The sequence below is a fragment of the Colossoma macropomum genome, unplaced genomic scaffold (assembly GCF_904425465.1).
Source record: "Colossoma macropomum unplaced genomic scaffold, Colossoma_macropomum, whole genome shotgun sequence".
Classification (NCBI taxonomy): Eukaryota; Metazoa; Chordata; class Actinopteri; order Characiformes; family Serrasalmidae; genus Colossoma; species Colossoma macropomum.
Genome location: NW_023494794.1, coordinates 3,115,489 through 3,135,498, shown reverse-complemented (window position 1 = coordinate 3,135,498; position 20,010 = coordinate 3,115,489). Strand labels below are relative to the sequence as shown.

Here is a 20,010-nt window from a genome sequence, read left to right as displayed (position 1 = left end):
AACTCAGATGTACTTGTGAGGGTACCACCCCAGTGACAAGAGGGGTACTGCCCCAGTGATAGGTTCATACCTTTTTTTCTGAGAGTGTACTACATCAAACATTTATTTAAGAAAGCGAGGAAAATTTGTTTTTCCATGATGTAAGCCCTTTAAATGAGCATGCTGTTTATGTTGACCGGACTGCTACAGACCTTCCCTTTCCTGTTCACACACTCACACAGACACACACACCCCTCTGCAGGAGCACAACATTTGGGAATATCCTGCCCTACGTAACTACACTGTAAACTGTTGTTTGGCCGACGTCCGGTTCCTTTGGTGCTTCCCCGAAATGTACTGAAGTGTTCAGACTGAGTACAGGAGAAACAATGTAAACAAAACTGACAGCAGCAATGCGGTGCTCAACGCTAATTCCTCTTTTTTAGCACTGAGGGAGCTTGATGGGAATTCCTTAACCGGTTGCCACCATGCTCAATAATCACCATTTAACTCAGTCAATTTTATTGACCAACTAGGCTTTCCCAAAGAGGGCACAGTGTGGCAATATTTCGGTAGATTTCTGCTTTTATTATTTTAGTTTACTGGATTCAGCTTTATGGACTCACTATACACCAACGCTTACTATATGCCGCATGCCTCTTATTCCAGTCTTCTGTAATTTGATTTCATTTGAAACAACTTGTTTACCTTGGCATGCCTGTTGCATATTAACATATAATATTGAAAATAAAATTTATCTTGTCGATCTGTGCGCACACACACTTGATTCAGCTCATGTTAGTTAACTGATAAGTGGAACTGGGTGTAGCAGAGAAAGCCTTAAATCGGAGAAAAAAAAATATATACTCATTCGAAAACTGCCTAAATATGCACTTCCAAATGTTCACCACTAGATGGAGATGAATGCATTTGTGCGTCTAAACTTGGGCCTTGCCCACCTTTGGATCAACTTTTACCAGAAATACTAATCATCACGAATATGAAACCTAGCAAAGTAAACGTCCTCGTTAGATTATGACATACATTCCATAATGGGTATTGTACAAACAGTAGTGGGAATAAATAGGACTTAACAGAGAGTCAAGGCAGGTAGGTGATGATGTAATTCTACCGTGGTAAATTCCTATATTGCACAAATGGAGTCTACTTATGACGAAAGACAAGCTCTGAAACAGTCATTCAGTTGTAACCTTTACTGGGAATGATCCTTGACCTTTTAACTGAAATGTTTCCAGTCTCATCATAGGTGTGAAGGACAGGCTGGGGTGCTAAAATCACTGTCAGTGCGAAAACAGGGAGATGAATATAGTCTGTATGAAACTAGAGGAGCAGGCGTCACTCATCACACAGCTCAAACGTGAAACTAGCACTGGCCCTGACTGCCCTCTGGAAGAAGAACAGGGTATTATGGACAAGATGGACAAGGTCAGGGACGGGTCAGTGGAGAGAGAGAGAGAGAGAGAGAGAGAGAGAGAGAGAGAGAGGAGAAAGACAGAGAGCAAGTGGAGAAAAAGAGAGGTGAGAAAGCAAAAAAAAAAAAAAATTGAGGGAAAGGAGAAAGAAAGAGAGTAAGAGCAAAAGTGATGGGGGAAGAAAAAAGAGAGAGATACAGATAGACAAACAGACAGATAGTGAATGGTTCCTGCTTGACATTTACATTAAAAGTCAGTGGGAAAAAAATCTAACTGCTCTCCCTCTCTCTCTCATATAAACTGTTTTTAGGCACTAAATCCCACATCCAATTTTGCTTTCTCCAAAAAACTCCAATCCAATCGCCACGCTCAAATACCCTCAAAAGCGGCCCATCTGCCATCTTACTTCACCTCTGCTCATAACAAAAATATTCACTGCCGCTTCTTATGTAAGAGTTTAGATAAAATGCTATTATACAACACTGGAAAAGAATACAAACACAAAAGTCTTGCTCATCATAAGCAGGACTGACCGCTCTATGGCCTTTATTATTCATTTATTTTCTGCAAAAAAACGTTGCTTTGAGCATAAAATACTTCCCTTTTCACGTCCAAAGCATGGACTGTAGGATGCATGGAAATGTCATATTTAGACGGCCGCTCACTCTTACCCCAGGCAGCAGGCCCTCAGGTGGTGTAGGAGAAACAGCTTCACCGTCAGGCCGAACACACAGCTGTGGGGACATAGTGGGTGACTCATCAATGAAGGGCATCGTCTCTGAGCCATCCTGAGACTTCCTGTCCTCCGCACCGTCCCCCTCATAACCATCCGTGTTGTAGTTAAAGTCTGCAGGTCAGCAAAGAAAGAGAAAGAGATGTTTAACCATTCAAACTTAGGGTGGGCAAAAGGGAAAATACATAAATTTGTCCAAATCTGTCTTGTTTATGATACATGTAGTTGTTCTACAGATACACTAGCAATAACCATGATATACTCAGGATAATGACACAATGAAAATGATACATAATGATATCACATTGCCCACCCCTAATTTAAACTGGCCAAAAACAGTAGAGTGAGAGGGCTGCACTATGACTCTGAACAAATGCTATACAGGCCTGCACTAAAGCACATAAACTGAAGCTCTGGTGGTCACTCATAGGACAGAACGTAAATTCAGTAACAATTCCATTTATAGCTTAACACTTCTACTGAATAGCCGAATATTTCATGGCCCACAATCTATACAGCAATATTTATGACACGCGGTATGAAAGATCTACGTAAGCCCATAGGATCTCTACAATATTTAGCATGGTAAAAACCTAGCATACAAAATTACACATTTTGGGCTACTGGATGTATCACAGGCACACAGCAGACTGCATTTAAGCCACACCATTATTTTATAAGATTCAACGAGATATTCAAGATGATAACCAATTTCATCACACTAACGACATCATATTTCACAGCCTTGCCACAACCATGTTAAAGTAATGAGCTCTCCAGGGGCCAGATTCCAAGCATTCAGGATTTGAACAAATGCAGAATAATCACTGACTGTCATCGAGTCACTCACTTATTTCATCTCAGCAAAATGTTTTTCCACAGGCTACATGTTCACCCCAAGGTGCACTGGTTCAAAAACCAGAAATGCATGTCCAGACACTGAATGAGTGAACTGAGGGAGACAGTGTCAGGAAAAAAAAACTCCCTAAGAGCATGAGGAAAAACACTGGAATGTCCAGGGGAGGTTATGGCAAGATGGAGCATCAGATGTGGTTAGAAGTCCAGCACAGTTTGGTCATTTTCCTACTTACATACCTGACTCAATTCGGCACCTAACTGCCAGGCTTAGTAGGTGTGTTTAGAGCAGGAAAATCACCAAAACGTGCAGGATACCAGCCCTCCAGGATCATAGTTCTTCACTCCTGTTATAGGAAGCTGGTAATTATCCCACAAGAAGGAGCTGCACATGTCAATGCGTACAAAGCAATCAAGCAGGTTTGGTCCACAGCACTGGTAGAACGGCAGCAGGGTTGAGCGATATCTCAAAAAATATATACTAAAAAAAATTTTCAAGATACATGATCGTCATATTTATTAAAGTGCAGATGCTCAGCCAAGCCTAGCCATATCAGCAGCTAAAAGAAGAGCCAGAAGGTTGTCAGGCATGAGGGCTTGCTGAGATACCAGCATCCCTCCACTCTGTCAAATAATCTGAATGAGCTTGTGAGAGGGACATCAATATCTCAGTTTACCACAACTCTAGATGTCCATGAACCCCCAGATATACACCTTTGGCAGGCTCTTTTGAGCAGAGCTCTCCTGGGAAAGGAGTGGGTAGCGCTCAGGCAGAATAACAGACTATAAACACTGGCAGCTCACAGCTGGTGGAGTTCACAGCATGGTGAACACTGTATTGATTTAGCAAAGAAAAGACACTTTACTGCAACAGAACAGGCAAACAGACTATCATTTTATAGGATAATGCTATTCCAAATACAGTTGTACATTTAGATGCAGTAATTGAGCTAATCTGCAGGCTATTTATATAAATATACTGGGGGCAAAAGAACCATTCAGATAAAAACAACTAACGACAACAAGGGCTGCTTTCAAAGACACAGTATTCAGCGGAGAGGTTTCTTAATTAAAAGCAAAAATGTGTGTGTGTGCCTCAATCAGTTTGCGCACACATTCCCACGTGGCCACAGACCGGCACACCAACAAAAGCCCTGCCTGACTAGCGGACCCTGAGGCGTCGTCGAGGCTAGTTACTGTGACAACCAGTGACAACCAATGAAACTCAGTGATGACAAAGCCATCATGGCATATGTGCTGCTGTAGACCTGCAAAAAAGCACAGGCATACTAGGTAATGTGGAAAAATGTCACTGCTAGCAATTTTAAGATGTTTAAAAATAGCAATAACAATAATATTGGATGATGTAATTTATTATGGTCAAGAATTCAATACCAACAATTAGAGTTAAACAGTGATTTATTTGCTGATATAACTGTCAGGTGTTAAAAATGACTACAACTATAACTAACTAAAAAACCGTGTGATAAAATTGCACACATAATGACATTGGGACACCTTTAGCAACCCAATTAACCTGCCCTATCCTCCATTGCCAACAAATCCATGGGAATTTACATACTGGCCATTTGAATCTGCCAAAAATGCACTGTTTGGGCCCTAACATATACACACCCAAGTACACATACACTGCATGTCAAGCAAGACAAAACATGCCAAAGGCACACATGTCGAAGGAGTGAATGAATGACTCCGAATCAAATGAGTCCCCTGCTGAAAGACACTCTTCATATGGTCTTCACTCATGATGGATGCCTCTCATATCAGGTTAATGTATCATTTGGGCTCTTTATGTCGCAGCTTATTGAAACAGTAAAGATTTGCCACTCTCTTGTGGCAGGCGAGATTCATAAGCTGTCATTTCAGCAGTGAATTTTGCAAAACGTAGGGGCCATTTTTCACCATTATATGGGGTACATGAGGTACATTTGCTAGTAAAGGCCGGGGAAGAGACGTGACATGAAGCTATTAAAACCGAACAGCACAAGCTTGTGTAACAGACGCTCTATCAGTCCAGTACATTGTGTAATAACGCATGTGTGGGTGTCTATGTAGTCCTACACTACGATAGCCTCATTAATACTGTATGACAGTGGTAGAAAGGATGATTGTTCTTTTTAACTGATGTGCAGGAAATGGGTTGAATGTAGGCCACTGGGCTTTCACCCCTTCTCTCCATCTGCCTGCAGCTCTTTCACACTGGCCTCCCAAATGGCCCACAAAGTTTAAGCTATAGTTACCACACAGCCCATGGCCAATGACTGACTGACCTATGGCCTGCTGCTATTCTCTTTCAAACAGCGCTTTAAAAGCTTGTGCCATGCTGGTAACTGTAGATCTCCTGTTATTCTGTCAGCTGCAAAAGGTTAAAAGATAAACTATGATTCTTCACAGTTTCATATGATTCTTAATTTCTTTAGTATTTCTGCTATTGTTTTTATTAAAATATTTTCCTCTCATCTTACACTGAAAGATAATTTAAAGATTTTCCATATTAACACTAATGCTGATGCTCTGAACTTAACTTTAATTACAAATCAAAAGTAGGTGTGGCTTAAATCAGTATGAGGTGCTGGACCTTGGTACATTTATTGACCACAACAGGCTAGTCCAGAAGCGTTGACAATATCAATAGGTTTACTAAATGTAACTTAGACAACCAATCAGCAGTCTACATTTTGGAATAATAAGGCCAATTCGTTCACGGAAGCTAATAAGGCTGACTGCTGAGGTACTGAAATTTGGTATTAAATGAAATTTTTTTTTTTTATATATAATTTTTTGATACTCCTAATATTGAAGAAAGGCACCCAGCTCCAAAAATAACTTAATGTCTGCGAAGTTTTTTTTTGAGAACTGCATTTAATGACATTTTTATTGTATTATTGTTTTTTTTTCCTCGGGAAATGTCAAGTGAATCCAATCCCAGGACATTTTATGCAAATACGACAACAAACCAATCAGTGTACTCCCTCAGAATCTGGAGTGCATACTCTATAAACACCAGCTGATATGATATACCTCAAGATTTCGCACAAGCTTTGGACAATGTCTGAACACAGTGTAGAATCCTTGAGTAAACTACCTCAACTAATCGCAAAACAAATGTGATTGTTCAGAAACAGATAGGGTTAGGACAACACTGGTAGTATGTGTGAGCATAAAGACGAAAGTAAACGTGAGTGCAAATACGAGAGGAACAAACAAAAAAGTCATGCAGACTGAGAAGTGTCTATATACACATAGGACAGTGATGTATAAGAGATTAAAGCAAACTTATAATGCTAGCAGATCCACAGCAAGACTGTTTTAAAACACAGAGCTATTGTTCAGAAACAGAAAGAGGAAGAGAAATGGGCAACGTGAGCTCGTGAGTGAATCTGTGTCTGTGTGTGTGCGTGAGAGAGAGAGTTATGTGTTCATGTCCATCTTCTTCTAGGAGACAACTGCTTATTATGCACACGCAGAAATCAATCACGGCACAAAACACTCAAGAAACAACAGCTCGCTTCCATCAATAAGCCTTAATATTCAGACAACTACAGCAGCTACAGTGGAGTAAAGAATAAAAACTGTACACTGCTGTACAGTGAGGTTGGATGCAAGATAAACCACCAGCATACGAAAGGATAAAGTCAAAGAAAAACAAGCGAAAAAACAGGAGTTTCCAAAACATTTAAAATGATTAAAAGATACAGAGAAAATGAGACTCCTAACAACCGACAGACCACCAAAACTGACACCATCAGATAAACGGTACTTAAAGCTTTCATCTTTGAGAAAGAAGAGAAAATGAAGCTCCACTCTTGTATTAGAAGAATATTCACACGTGTTTGTGTCCATCCTTCCATCCTTCTGAAAGGGTGTGTAGCAGTCAGGAAGCTATCCAGCTTCAGTGAAAACAAAATGCTCCTTAAGCATCATTTAATTTGTTTCACCAACTGTGGTGCTTTTTTTTTTGCAGGAATTGCAGCTGGTTCAATATGGCCCACACAGCCAGTGACACAATCACACATACTTTCATAACGTGGGGGACATTTTCAAGCCAGAAAAGTGGCTATATTAACTGAGTTACAGCAAATATTTTCATTTGGTTTGAAGAACATGTCCACTGAGAGAGACCAGGACAAGCAGAGAAGATGAATATTTAACAGCATTACACAGTTATGAATTATGAGTTATACATCAAAGAATTTCACCCCATAGTTTCCTTCCTCAGCGCCCAACACTCACTCTTACACACACACACACGCACACACCTTACCAGGTGGAGAGATTAGGGAGCGGAGGACGCACACAGCCTCGAAAAAGAAAGCCATATGTCTGCTGAGACAGAGCTTCCCCACAGGTTGAGGAAGTTCTCAGGAACATCAGGCACACCGATTCTCTCACACACACACACACACACACACACACACACACACAGAGGGATGTAGCAAGTGCAAACTCTTGAAAGGTGTTCATTCAAATGTAGGTAAATACTATTCAAATTGAGCAAGAGGTAGAGTGGCATAGGGAAGCAGGGTAGTATATTCTGTGGAAACATAGAGCGGCTTTCATGATGCCTTCCATTAGATCAGTTATCACTGCAGATCACATTACAAAGTCATTTCGACTCCAACAGCCAAACAAAATGTTATGCATATTACAGTTGTGCTTTAAAGCAATGATATAGAAATCTATCCAATTAAAATATAACACTGTGTGTATAACAGTGTATATTAATTTCAATATTTGATACAGCCATGGATGGCTGTGGCATCACCAGAGATCAATGGCGATCAGCGAACTCCCAATGACAGACGCCTAGCCACTTACTACCACCTCAAAAATTAACTATATTGTTGCTGTCCGATGAAAAAGTCATCTCTCCATTTTGCGATTTTTACTTTTCTGCATCATTTGAGCCCGGCAGCCTCCTTACATTGTGTGGAAACTTCATGATGATTCGACCAATAGTAATGCTCCAAAATTGCTTAGAATAAATTCTCTTTTCATGTACTTACATTGAAAGTAAATGTTTTTGCCCTGTCCTGTGAAGTTACTATTTTGGAGATACTTGTTTTTCTTTGGGCAATGATGCTACATTTTGTTAACTGTTTAAAACTTGTTTTTAATGATTTAGGTTACGCACTAGTTTACCATGTTCGTATTATGAATAAGAACTACATTTAGCCTGTAGCAAGGTTATGGTACCTTGACATTAGTCACAAATATCTTTTGTTCTCCAGAGGTAACCGAATATCTGCTCATTCTCTCTAACAGACACCCAGATTAGTCAGAATGCACATCTCTAATAAGAGCCTCTATGCTTCTGGGAAGGCTATACACTACAAACCCAATTTCAAAAAAAGCTGGGACAGCAGATAACTGCAAATAAAAACAGAAAGCAGTGATTAGTCTTTTTAGAAATTTGTGACTGAAAAAAGCACAGAGATATTTAATATTTTACCTTGTCAACTTATTTTTGTGAATATATGCTCATTCCAAATATATCACCTGCAACACATTCTAAACAGGTTGGGAGGGGGGAAAGTTTGTGGAATGATCAAAAACACCAGTTTTGGAACTTTCCACAGGTAAACAGGTGAATAGGTAACAAGTGATGCTAACATGACTGGGTCTGAAAGGAGCATTCATGAAAGCCTCAGTCAATTATAAACAAAGATGGGTCAAAGCTCACCACTTTGTGAGAAACTGAGTTAGCAAACAGTCCAACCATTCAAGAACAACATTTCTCAATGCACAATTTAGGAATTTCACCATCTACAGTCCATAAGGTTATTAAAAGATTCAGAAAATCAGGAGAAATCTCTGAGCGACATGCTTCTGTAATGAATATGGGTTTAGTCCATATACTTCAAAAGACCAAAGAACTAAACAAAAGCAAAACCCTGCTAAACACATAATTGTAAGTATACTAAAAATAAACAGAACGTTTGGTCAGATCACACACCGTGAGGTCACGTATCAGGAATTACCCAGCTCTAACCTATATCCTAAGCATACGAACGTCCTCATACCTGTGTACAAATCATTAAGAGACGCGCTCGGTCAGAGAGGCACAGCTGCTGATGTCTGTTCAGCTCCCATTCAACAGTAATGTGACCAACTGCAGCTCTGAAAGGTCAACGGGCTGCCATGTGTGTGGTGATGAAGTATGAATGCAGTCTGCTCTAACAAAACGAGGCTAAAGAAGAGAGTGGACTACGGTGACATTGCCATGGTGACGGCCACAGACAAGTTGTCCAAAGATGGTGAGATAAGAGGAAAGGCACATACGTGCAGGCAGGCAGGCAGGCGCACACAAACACACACACAAACACACACACACACACACACACACACACCCTTCTTCAGCTACTTATATTCATTCTGAGATCAATCCACTCTCAAAACTAGTAGTTATGTGGATTTGCATTTGCTGAGTTTACTAAACAGCTCACAAACAATGTTTACAGATTTTGCAGCTAATGTGAGGAAAAGAATCTGCCCAAGCTGTAACTCTGTAAAACAGGGGGGACATGAGGTGTAATGATACAACATTCAACTCATACTGTCCTTCAATTTAAATGTCATGATTGAGTTCAATTTTGAATTTTGTAGACAATCTATCCAATATTCTAGAGTAGTCAAACACACTTACAGGATACTCTCACACATACACTGTAGACAACAGCTGACCGTATGTGTACCACAAAAAGTCAGCAAAGTGTTGATTCATTTGTTGCTGCTTTCATTTTGACACGGCAAGCACAGTTTTTTTTTTGTTTTTAATGAAAGGAGAAAAGCCAAAATCGCCAGAATCACGGTCTTTCTCCTTTAAGGTCAAAATGAAATACTACATTTCAATTGATTTTCAATTTCGATTAGAAATTTCACTCCCTTGGTGGGGATGCTGAAAAGAGCTTTGGATGAGCAAAATCCCCATTTACACATACGGAAACTGACTGACAGACAAGCTAATTCAATTTCAAGAGAAAAGGTGAATAGTTACAATTTTCAGTACAAATTTGCAATAAATTGTTTCTAAAACAAGCAATCAACAAAACATCAATTTTTATTGCTTCAGATCTTATTGATGGCTTATTATAAAGGGCCATCCACATCCACATTGTGGCAGCTGCTGTTCAGCGGTTAAACACAGAGTTTAAAGCTGTTGTGGCTATGACAGAACGACTCCATTCTGTTTCCTCATACACACAGAAAGGTTTCTGCCCCTTTCAAAACAACCAGGAATCAATGAGTGAGCAGACAGCGACGGAATCAATCATTCATGGAGACACAATAAAAGCATGCCATTTGCATATGTGCGCATGCGGCTGAAAAGCCATTGTAAAAATTGTGTGTGCACATGTAAAGTCGGTAGAGCAACATGTTCTCTGTTTACAAGTATGTGCTTCCTTCTCTTAGTGGCCAGACAAACTGGGAGTGTTAAAACCCGATAATGATATAGCAGAAAGACTTCTTCCTTTTTTGTCGAACAACAAGTATTACATGCTATAATAAGCATTATTACCATATTGCAAACAATGCACTTACTCTTCATTCAGCAGTGCATTAACTGTGCTTACATTTTTTCCTTACACTGCAATAAGAGCACTGTAAACAAACAAAATCAAAAGTCTCAATCTTGATCTGTCAGCCTTAAGATGCAGTACTGAGTAGAATCCAGCACCACCCAAAGCCAGCATACTAATTACTCAATGCTAACTTAGCCACCAAGCCCAATCTTTCAGCCCATGTGAGATAATCTGAAACACACAGAGACAAATAGTGGAGAATCGTCTCCAGCATCCTCCCATTCTTCACACTGATGAGTCGTGACACATCGTGTTGAGGTAGATTGTGTAACGTCAGCCCAAAGGATTATGGGTCGTGTGCTGACGATGCCACTGCAGTGTTTAAGTACACCATGCTAGGGTCCTGTCAGTTCCCATCACACACACACACACACACACACACACACACACACACACACACACACTGTCAGCCAGGCTCCCAGAGCCTTGTGAGTCCTGACCAACAGCCAGCCACCGTTTAGACCTGTCACTGTCAGTCAACGACTGGTTGCCATGGCAAGGCACAGGGCTGCCATGACAACCCTTTTATGCAATCAGTGGCCGAATGAGAATGAGAAAGATCAGGAGCCGTTATTTCTGAGCTAAACGCTGAACACGTTCAGAAAGAGATGGCTGGAGGTGGACCAGAGGTGAACACGCTTGCTAACACACTCCTTACACTGACATTACCCTTACTGCTTTGCAGGAGAGTCTGAGGCATAGTGATGCCTTAGTTTTGATGCAAAACTGCAGTCTATCAAAATAGTTCTTCTACCAAGATAAAACACACTGAATTGCCGTCAGATGCTAAATATAGCTTATTTCTTTTAAGCAAGCAGAAACTGATTGCACAGCCTCCTACATACAGCAATTACTCTACTCTTTAAAAAGCTGGCTGCCCATCTTAAAGGTTAGACCAAATTTCTAATTTAAACAGGCTTCCCCTTACCCCAGATGTAGTTGATCAGCCAAACATGTTTGCTTCTTTAGATTTGCATTGGAGCAATGAGGCTAATGTAGCTAATAAATAATAAAACCATTGCGCAAACTGCATGCCTAAATCACACACTTGCCTAAAATCAGAATAAGTTATTAAGTAATCTTAGTGGCTTACTTATGTGATTACTGATACTGATACACTGTATATCTAAAATTAGTAGAAGCAGCTTTCTCAAAGCCTAAATTATATACTCTTTTTCTTTTTTGTTATAGTTTTATGATTTTTACCAAGGTATTTCTTTAAGATGTGAACTATAGTCCTGCATTTGTCAGCCTCAGCTACTCAAGTGCAAGAAATGGTGTCATCTGCCAGTGTGTCTGGGGAGTCTCAATTTTTTGGCTGCCATCCCACTGAAATAAAAACACACACACACACACACACACACACACACACACGCACACACACACACAACCTGATTCAATGGGTCGGACAATTACGACAGCCATTAAGGCAGGGAAATGTTGTTTAATGTAATCTGGCGGGTTAATTGCTAAAAAGCTGAAAGGGGCCAGAGGTTTGGAAGAGGTCTGGGAGAGGGAGTTCTGACGTTAGTGAGATGGCACAGACGTGATATCCAATAGGACAAAAAAAAAAGAATGAAGTTGAACCAGTTTCGCAACAAATCTAGCTTAAAATCAGAGAACTGCTTGCAGCACAACATAAAGCAAAGTAGATCATATGACAACAGAAGCCTAACACTAACAGAGCAAGCAGCAAGCTAGGTTAAGTATTATACTAGACTATACTACTTCAGGGCTGTCCTGATCCAACCCAAATGATGAGGAGTTGATCCAGGTATATTTGAATGGATCAGGTGTCCGCTTTATGAAGCCAGATTAAAATCTGATCTTTTATTTATTTTTTGCCCTACTGTTGTAGAAGTGTCGTAAACACAAGTTCCACAATCTGTGTCAACGGGACACTTTTTCAGAAGAAAAGAAGCAGGCTAAATGTCTGCAGAACTATTTTAAAGCAAAAAATTATAACTTAATATCTGCAATGGCTGTGTTTAGACAGTGTTTGAACTAGTCACCTTTCATCAAAACATAAAAGTAAAATGCAAGCAAGCAGGTACTTTGCTTTATAGCCCCCCCATAACCTGCACCAAAACACACTCCCACGATGTTTTTTACTCCCAAGTGAACATTCTATTTCACTGGCACATCTGAAACCAAGCCAAAGGAGCGGGCTACTTTGTGTATGTTGGAGAAATATGAATTCATAACATATTCATGCTATAAAATGGTTATTTCACAGAAGTAGATACCAGCGGAGAGTGCATACAGCTATGCACATATGAAAATTAAGTGATTTTACTGCAGCATGTAAAGCTAAGTGGTAATCAAATCATCAAGGAGGTGAAAGAAATGTATAGTTAACAGTTACTTTTACAGAAAAAAATCAAGGTGATTTTTGAATCAGGTTTCAATATGTATCAGAGAAGAAAAAGCTGTTTCATACCATCTCTAGATAACAGAGAAAAGCAGAACAGCAGACTGCAGCAGGGCTTTTGCACCAGGCTACACCCAACAGCAAACAAATTGATAGATGCCTCATACAAAAAGCTCCAACAGCAGTTAAAGGGCTTCTTCTGTGAAGACTCAGTTTGAGTGAGGTCGGCTGGTTGCTGGTTCACACGCTCAGATGCAGCAGCAACATCTGACAGCATGATTGATGAATAGCTGAGCTGAGACACACATACACACACTCTTCTATCATCCTGAAAAGCCCATAGTAAACACGCATGGTGCCAGCAGCAAGTTGGGGTGATTATATCGACTGTAATTTGTTACAAGTCTCAAAAATCAATTAAAAAAAGCATCATCTGTGTGTGCATGTATGAATTAGTGCCTGACTGAACATGGACTGGAGTGTGTGTGTGAGCGCAGAACAGATCCAGACAGGCCTGGCCATCAGCAGCAGATGAAGCTTTTTGGTATGTAAAAGGTTGAGTGGCTGTAACCTAATTTGCTGCTGCTGGGTGATGAGAATTCCCACTGCACTCTGACACACAGCCCATGAGCCCTGAGTCATTACTGAACTGATCCTGGATCAGTCTTCCACAGCCCTCCACTCATCTGGTCCACTGTGTACACATAAGCACCACTGATCTGGAACCTCTGCTGCAGTAAGAGACACTGAGACTGTCTAATCACAGGAGAGAGAAACAATTCGAGGTGTAGTAGATTTTCTAAGCAAGATCTGTACTGCAGCAGGAGGGAGAGGGAGAGAGAGAGAGAGAGGGAGAGAGAGAGAGAGAGAGAGAGAGAGAGAGAGAGAGAGAGAGAGAGAAAGACAGAAAGAGAGAGAGAGAGAGATAAGATGAAAAAAAAGACAGAAATTGAGAAAGACAGAGGAAAAACAGCAGAGAAAGAAGAAGAAAGACAGGGAGAGACATAAAGAAAGAGAGGGAACAGAAAGAAAAGAGACGGAGAGAGAGAGAGAGAGAGAGAGAAATATATAGCAGAAACAAAAAAAAGACAGAAAGAGAGAAAAAGAGAAACGAGAGAGAAAGCCAAAGAAATGAGATAAAGAAAGTGAAACAGAGATAAAAAGAGCGGGGGGGAGAGGGAGAGAGAGAGAGAGATGCATCACGTCTGCAAGAAGTGAGAAAGTGTGATATCCGTCCTCAGCATTTTTATACCAGTACAATCTGGTAAAGCATTACGTAATCAATATCTCTCTCTCTCTCTCTCTCTCTCTCTCTCTCTCTCGCAAACAGAGCTGTATGAAATGAACAAAGGATGGAGCTCTGATCAACGTCATTCTCTGTCCTTTTGAAGTGGACACTCCTCTATTATCTGTCTAGTTTATGGCACATGCTTATGTACAAATGTATGTGCGTGTGCGTGGGCCTCATCTGGTGTGTAGGCCATAGAGGGCCAGCAGGGTCTCTGTGTGTCTCACTGGGGATGTCATTATGACCTGAATGAAAAAGGAGAGAAGGAGAAGGGGCGGAAGGGAAGAGAAGATATGTGACAGTAGCTAAGGAGAAGAAAAACATATCAAAACCTCAACCCATTCTTTTTAGTTGTTTCCCCCCCTCCAAAAGAAAGGGTCTAAAACAATTTGGAAAATAATATAATTACAGTAACACTAGGGATGTAAATTAAGGCAAATTCTTTCAACTGAACACTGACCATCATTACTCAGCAACTGAAACTTAACTGCAAAACCTAAAATCAAGGACGCAACCCATAAAAATATCATTAAACGGGCCAAGCATAAGTGTGTGTATGAAGTAAACAGCCTGAAACCATATTAATCATACCTTACAAAAGAAACTTGTTTTGTTTAAACTAAGGGGCTGACAACTATGTTCATTATTATATGACCAAAAACTAAAAAGCATAAATTCTAAAGTTCTATTTACCACTCATTACTCAACCACCCGTGTGATTTCCTCACATCGGTGTGTCACACTTTCCCTTGGAGAACACAGACGAAATAGTTCTCTGTCTTTTTTGTTTGTGCATGTTTGCTTTCCATGTTGTACATGGCTGTAGTTGTGCTACTGTCCTCTTGAAAAGTGGTCCCAAACACCACCGTTTTTATCTGCGTTCTTAATTTTTAGCATGCCAATCTAACAAAACCAAATAATGTCATGGGTACAATTAAAAAATGTTCCACAGCTTGAATGATAAACATGACTACTGAAATAGAAACTGCTGTTCACTGGAAATTAAATCAAATAAATTCACTTATGTACTGAGAGCAAAGGCTGATTCAGTTAATCATTTACACTTCCGATTAACATACATTAAGGTTACGAAAGTTGTCCTCCTTTCAATCAATTCACAGATAAAACGTAGTTTTCAACAGCAATGAAATACAACAGAGAAAAAGAGAGAGAGAGAATGGACATGGATCAAAGAAAGAAAGAGGGATGGGGGCGGGGTGGGAGTTTTTTGGGCTGTTGACAAACTCGCCAGTCCTACCATCTGTGCTCCTCTCAAAAGACACAAGAAAGAACCAACGCTCCACCACACACACACAAACACACAAACACACACAGAAAAATAATCAGACACAACAAAAAAACCTGACTCTTTTATCTAATGTCAAACAGACACTTTATTCTTGACATTCTCCTCCAACAGACTCAATGTGTTCAGCACAATGAAAAAAAACACCAATTTACAGTTCATCACCATCCACATCATGTGCCACAATAAAGAGGAGGAGAGAGGGAGAAGAGAGTAAAAGCTCACTAAAGCTTGACTGTTTAAACCAGCTCTGCGTGTGTGTGTGTGTGTGTGTGTGTGTGTGTGTGTGTGTGTCAGTGAAGGCCATGTTTGGCCTGCAGCCTGGCGAAGAATCTGAAGTTTAACAGTTGCAGAGTGTGTATCTGTTCAGCCATCTGAGACAGATTCTCTAAATAATCACCCAGTAATCAATACACACACACACACACACACACACACACACACACACACACACACACACACACTCACACACACTCTCCTCCCTTTTAATCAGCATCAGCTTCTTGCATGGATGTAGGAACTACTGCATGTGGGAGTGTCAAATCACCCCTCCTCCACCTTTTCAAAAATGCATATTATGTAGTCACCAATTTCACTGACTCTATGTCTTGCTTGTTTACATAAAAGCTCAAATTTAGTGCCCATATTCAACATATCAAAATTAGAACAGAATCTAAACAGAAACTGATTCCACAGACTGAACCACATCGAAACACTTCTGGGACAGAAACACAAAAAAAACTAAAGACGTCATTTTCTTCAAAGGAACCTAGACTATTAAGACTTGTCTGCCTTGAAATAGCGTAAATGCCCAATTCTGTTGAAATATGAGGTATAAACCAAATGGAAATGCATGTTTTAAAATAAAAAGCATAACAAATAGGCCAAATCTATCCGTTAGTAGGTTGCCGCTGTTGAACTGTCATATGGTTTCAGTGGTGTCAGTCCTATGGAAAGCAACACAGTCAAAAACATTTTCTCTTGGGTAATGCCATGCTCTAGCTAGAAAGCGGGTTTTTGCCTATTTTTTAAAAAGGATAGAGTATTTTGTTTGATTTATACAACATATAAATTGTAATAGCATGTTACGTGTCTTAACAGTCAGGCTCCCTTTCAGGAAGAACAGGATGGATGTTTCACCTGTTTCACACATAGCATGTCTTGTTTTTCATTTCGATGCTCATGTTAACAGGTTGGAGTGTTAACAGACAAAGCATTCCTAGTCACGCACTTAAGTGGTGCTGCATTTAGCGCAGTAGTTCCCAAACCAGCCCTCAGGGCCCCCTATACAGCCACATTTTTCCTTTATCATGTGTTGCGTATTGGTTTGGAAAAAAGTCAACTGTCTGGGGGTCTCTGAAGACAGGGCTGGGAACCACTGATTCACAGAATAGGTGCAATATACAGTAAAATAATTTACGAAAAAAATAAAAAAATGGAATAAAATTTTAGTTAAACATTTACATACCCATGTTGCAGTAGACCTAGGTATGGAATGACTGCCCAATCACAAGACAGAAAACTGCAAAGGTTAAACAAACGTAACATGCTTTTTCATAAATTATCATTTTATGAAGCAAAAGTAAGTAACTGATTGACTACTCATCTAAAAAATGATGTCTGTAGAACTTGATTAAAAGCAGATATGATCCTACTGTACACTCTCAGAAAAAAAGCTACGAAGCTGTCGCTGGGGCAGTGCCCCTCTTGTCACTGGGGTGGTACCCTCAAGGGTACATCTCAGTACCTTTAGTCAGGGGACATAATTGTACCATAATCCATTGAAATTATATTTACTAAGTTGCATTGACTCCACACACCCCGTCTTGTCTCCAGGCTTTTTATTTTATTGTTCGGTTTTAAAACATTCGGTTATGAAAAGGTACAAATACACACGGTTCACTTGGGAAAAACTTATTTAAGGTACACAACTGGACCTTAAAACCTCTGTTGTACCTTTGAGAGAACATTTACATTGTTTGTACCTTCATGATCGAAAAATGTACCTGCACAGAACCTTTATTTCTAACAGTGTAGCTCTTTGCTGCACAAACGCTGTATGTTTGAATCACTACCATATATGAGCTACAGCATTTAAGCGACTGCATAATTCACCATAAAACAAAAGGCTGCTTATAAAATTGGTGCTACTAATACAGCACAACATAAAATTCATACATGTCAGTTTATTTTTAATTTTTGAGTAAACCCCAGACCCCGCAATATTAAAGAGCCCAACACAGAGATAGACAACCCACCCACAGTTTCCAAAGCACTCTTACACCCTTGGCTTCTTGCATTATTTTCTCCTGCAATCACTCCTAAACACATCTTCTCTCAAAATAGATACGTGCACTATGAGTAACAGCAGCTACGATAGTCTAGACAGGGTCACTGGAAAATTGACCATTCATGCTCCACCCACAAATGTATTCTTTTTTAGCAACTACTGTGAGGTTAGACAAACTTTACAGAACACTGGCAAAAATCTCACTCAACCTAATGAGAACTGGTAGCTTACAATGTGTCTCTTCTATGCAAAACGCATAAATTCACAGTGTGTTATTTCTATTTTTATTTCGCATGAGTGTGTAACGTCACACAGTTGGTTTAGAATATGAGTCAGTTTTTGAAGGTTTTAAAATAACATCTGATTGACAGGCTCACCAGTTTCAGTTGTTTTAATACTTCCATCACTTGCAATCAACTGTGCTCTAAACTTAAGTTTTTTACAAAAAATGTGTTGTGCACTACTGTTTCACATTAGGTAGAATATAATTTTTTTCACTGCTCTGTAAAGCTTTTCCAACTATGAAAGAACACGTGCACAGGGAGCATGTAAAGGTCAGTTTCTACTTTGCTCCAGAAGTAGCTGAAAGCTCATTTAAACATGCATATAGGACCTGTTCTCATATTCCACAGACTGACATTATGACAGTTTAGCCAGTCAGCTGTTTGTGTAAACATAGTGACCACTAGAACAAAAGCCCCTCATATTATTCTCAGCTGCTAAAACTGATCACGAGCTAAAGGATTACTGAGTAATAAAACTGTTCTGTAATCGTATTACGTTGTGCAATAATGTTCTAAAGTAAAAAGAACATTTGGACAATCCGCAGCTTGACCTCAAAGCCTCTTTGATTGGGGCAGAAAGGGAAAGAACGGCTCCAATGTGGACGTGAAACAGAGAGAAAGAAGATTTTTGGCTGTTTGGCTGATCAGCATTCTCAGACTGATAAAGACAGTTGGACAGCTGAGATGTCTCTGTGATGCTAATGAAGTGAGATGCAGTTAAACTTAAGAGGGGTTTTATGCATGCAGAGAGAGAGAGAGAGAGAGAGAGAGAAAGAGAGAGAGAGGGAGAGGGAGAGAGAGAGCGAGAGAGAGAAAGAGAGATTTTGCTTGCACGGTCTGACCAATAACAAGTGGCAGTAAATCATCTTAAGCACTTGGAGTGTGGAAAACAGAGGTCCTTTTCTAAAGGTCACTCCACTACAGAACACAAAACTACACACCTGAGAGCACAAGCAGGGACAGGAGAAACAGGGGAAAAATTAAAACATTTTACACAGGATAGTTCAGTGCTTTCCAGGTTATGTCCTGGAGCAGCACTGCCCTGCACTTTTTAGTGCTCTGAGCTCAAGAACGGCTTTTTATTTAGACATTATGAATGGGAATCTGTAGGCACCTCATGGTCCATTCCCAATTTTTGATTTATACAGCATATATCAGGATTCCTTTCTGTATTTGTCCATCTTAACAAGTAGTGCTAGTTTGGAGTTAACCTGCACTCTTTCATGCCCATGTTTCACCATTAATAAAAACTTAAAAGACAACATAAAAAAAAAACTAAAGTACATTTTCACTTGATCTTTTTGTTCTTTGCGTGGCATTGTATTTAATACAGCCATAGTGTTTGTTTTTCCCCACCAGAAATATTGGGTACTATTACCATATTTCAATTAAAACCAAAAAAAAAAAACAGGTTGGATGGTAGGGTCTTGGTATTCTAACAAATTCAGCATGAAAGGTTACAATAACTTTGAGCAAAAAAGGATACAATGACTTTGAGGCACCATCTATGGGATGGGTGATGTATCATCTGTACTGGTAGGCCATGATACTGCTTTTAAGTTTTAATTATATTTTTAAAAATATATTTGCCAATGAACATTACATCCACGATATAACACCCAAAAAAATAGCAGTGTCGCTGCAGCCAAGTGGTTTGTTTTTAGATTTTTTAATTGTATATAATGTCACCTAACATAATTCCAATGTACATATTTCTCTATGTGCTTCAGATTGTTTTGATAACGACAGTTTAAGATCCATAAAAATTAAATAATTCATTTGCTTCTTTTCTGTAAATGTCTGGTTAACATTTACAATACTGTTTAAGGTTCCCTTTGGTCTAATTTCATATAAAGAAAGCAAAAAA

At 39.7% G+C, this 20,010-nt stretch overlaps 1 protein-coding gene across 3 annotated transcripts in view; it reads right to left on the bottom strand.

Annotated features, from left to right (window-relative positions):
- The window catches only part of abr (ABR activator of RhoGEF and GTPase), a 199,826-nt gene that overhangs the window by 128,892 nt on the left and 50,924 nt on the right, over positions 1-20,010 (bottom strand). For 2 of the 3 annotated variants that reach the window (XM_036579907.1, XM_036579908.1), the window contains exon 2: positions 2,084-2,259. In XM_036579907.1, coding sequence (XP_036435800.1) covers positions 2,084-2,259 — 176 coding nt within the window. Of the gene's footprint in view, positions 1-2,083; positions 2,260-7,285; positions 7,416-20,010 lie in introns of those variants that run through there. The other variant, XM_036579909.1, reaches the window with a different exon arrangement.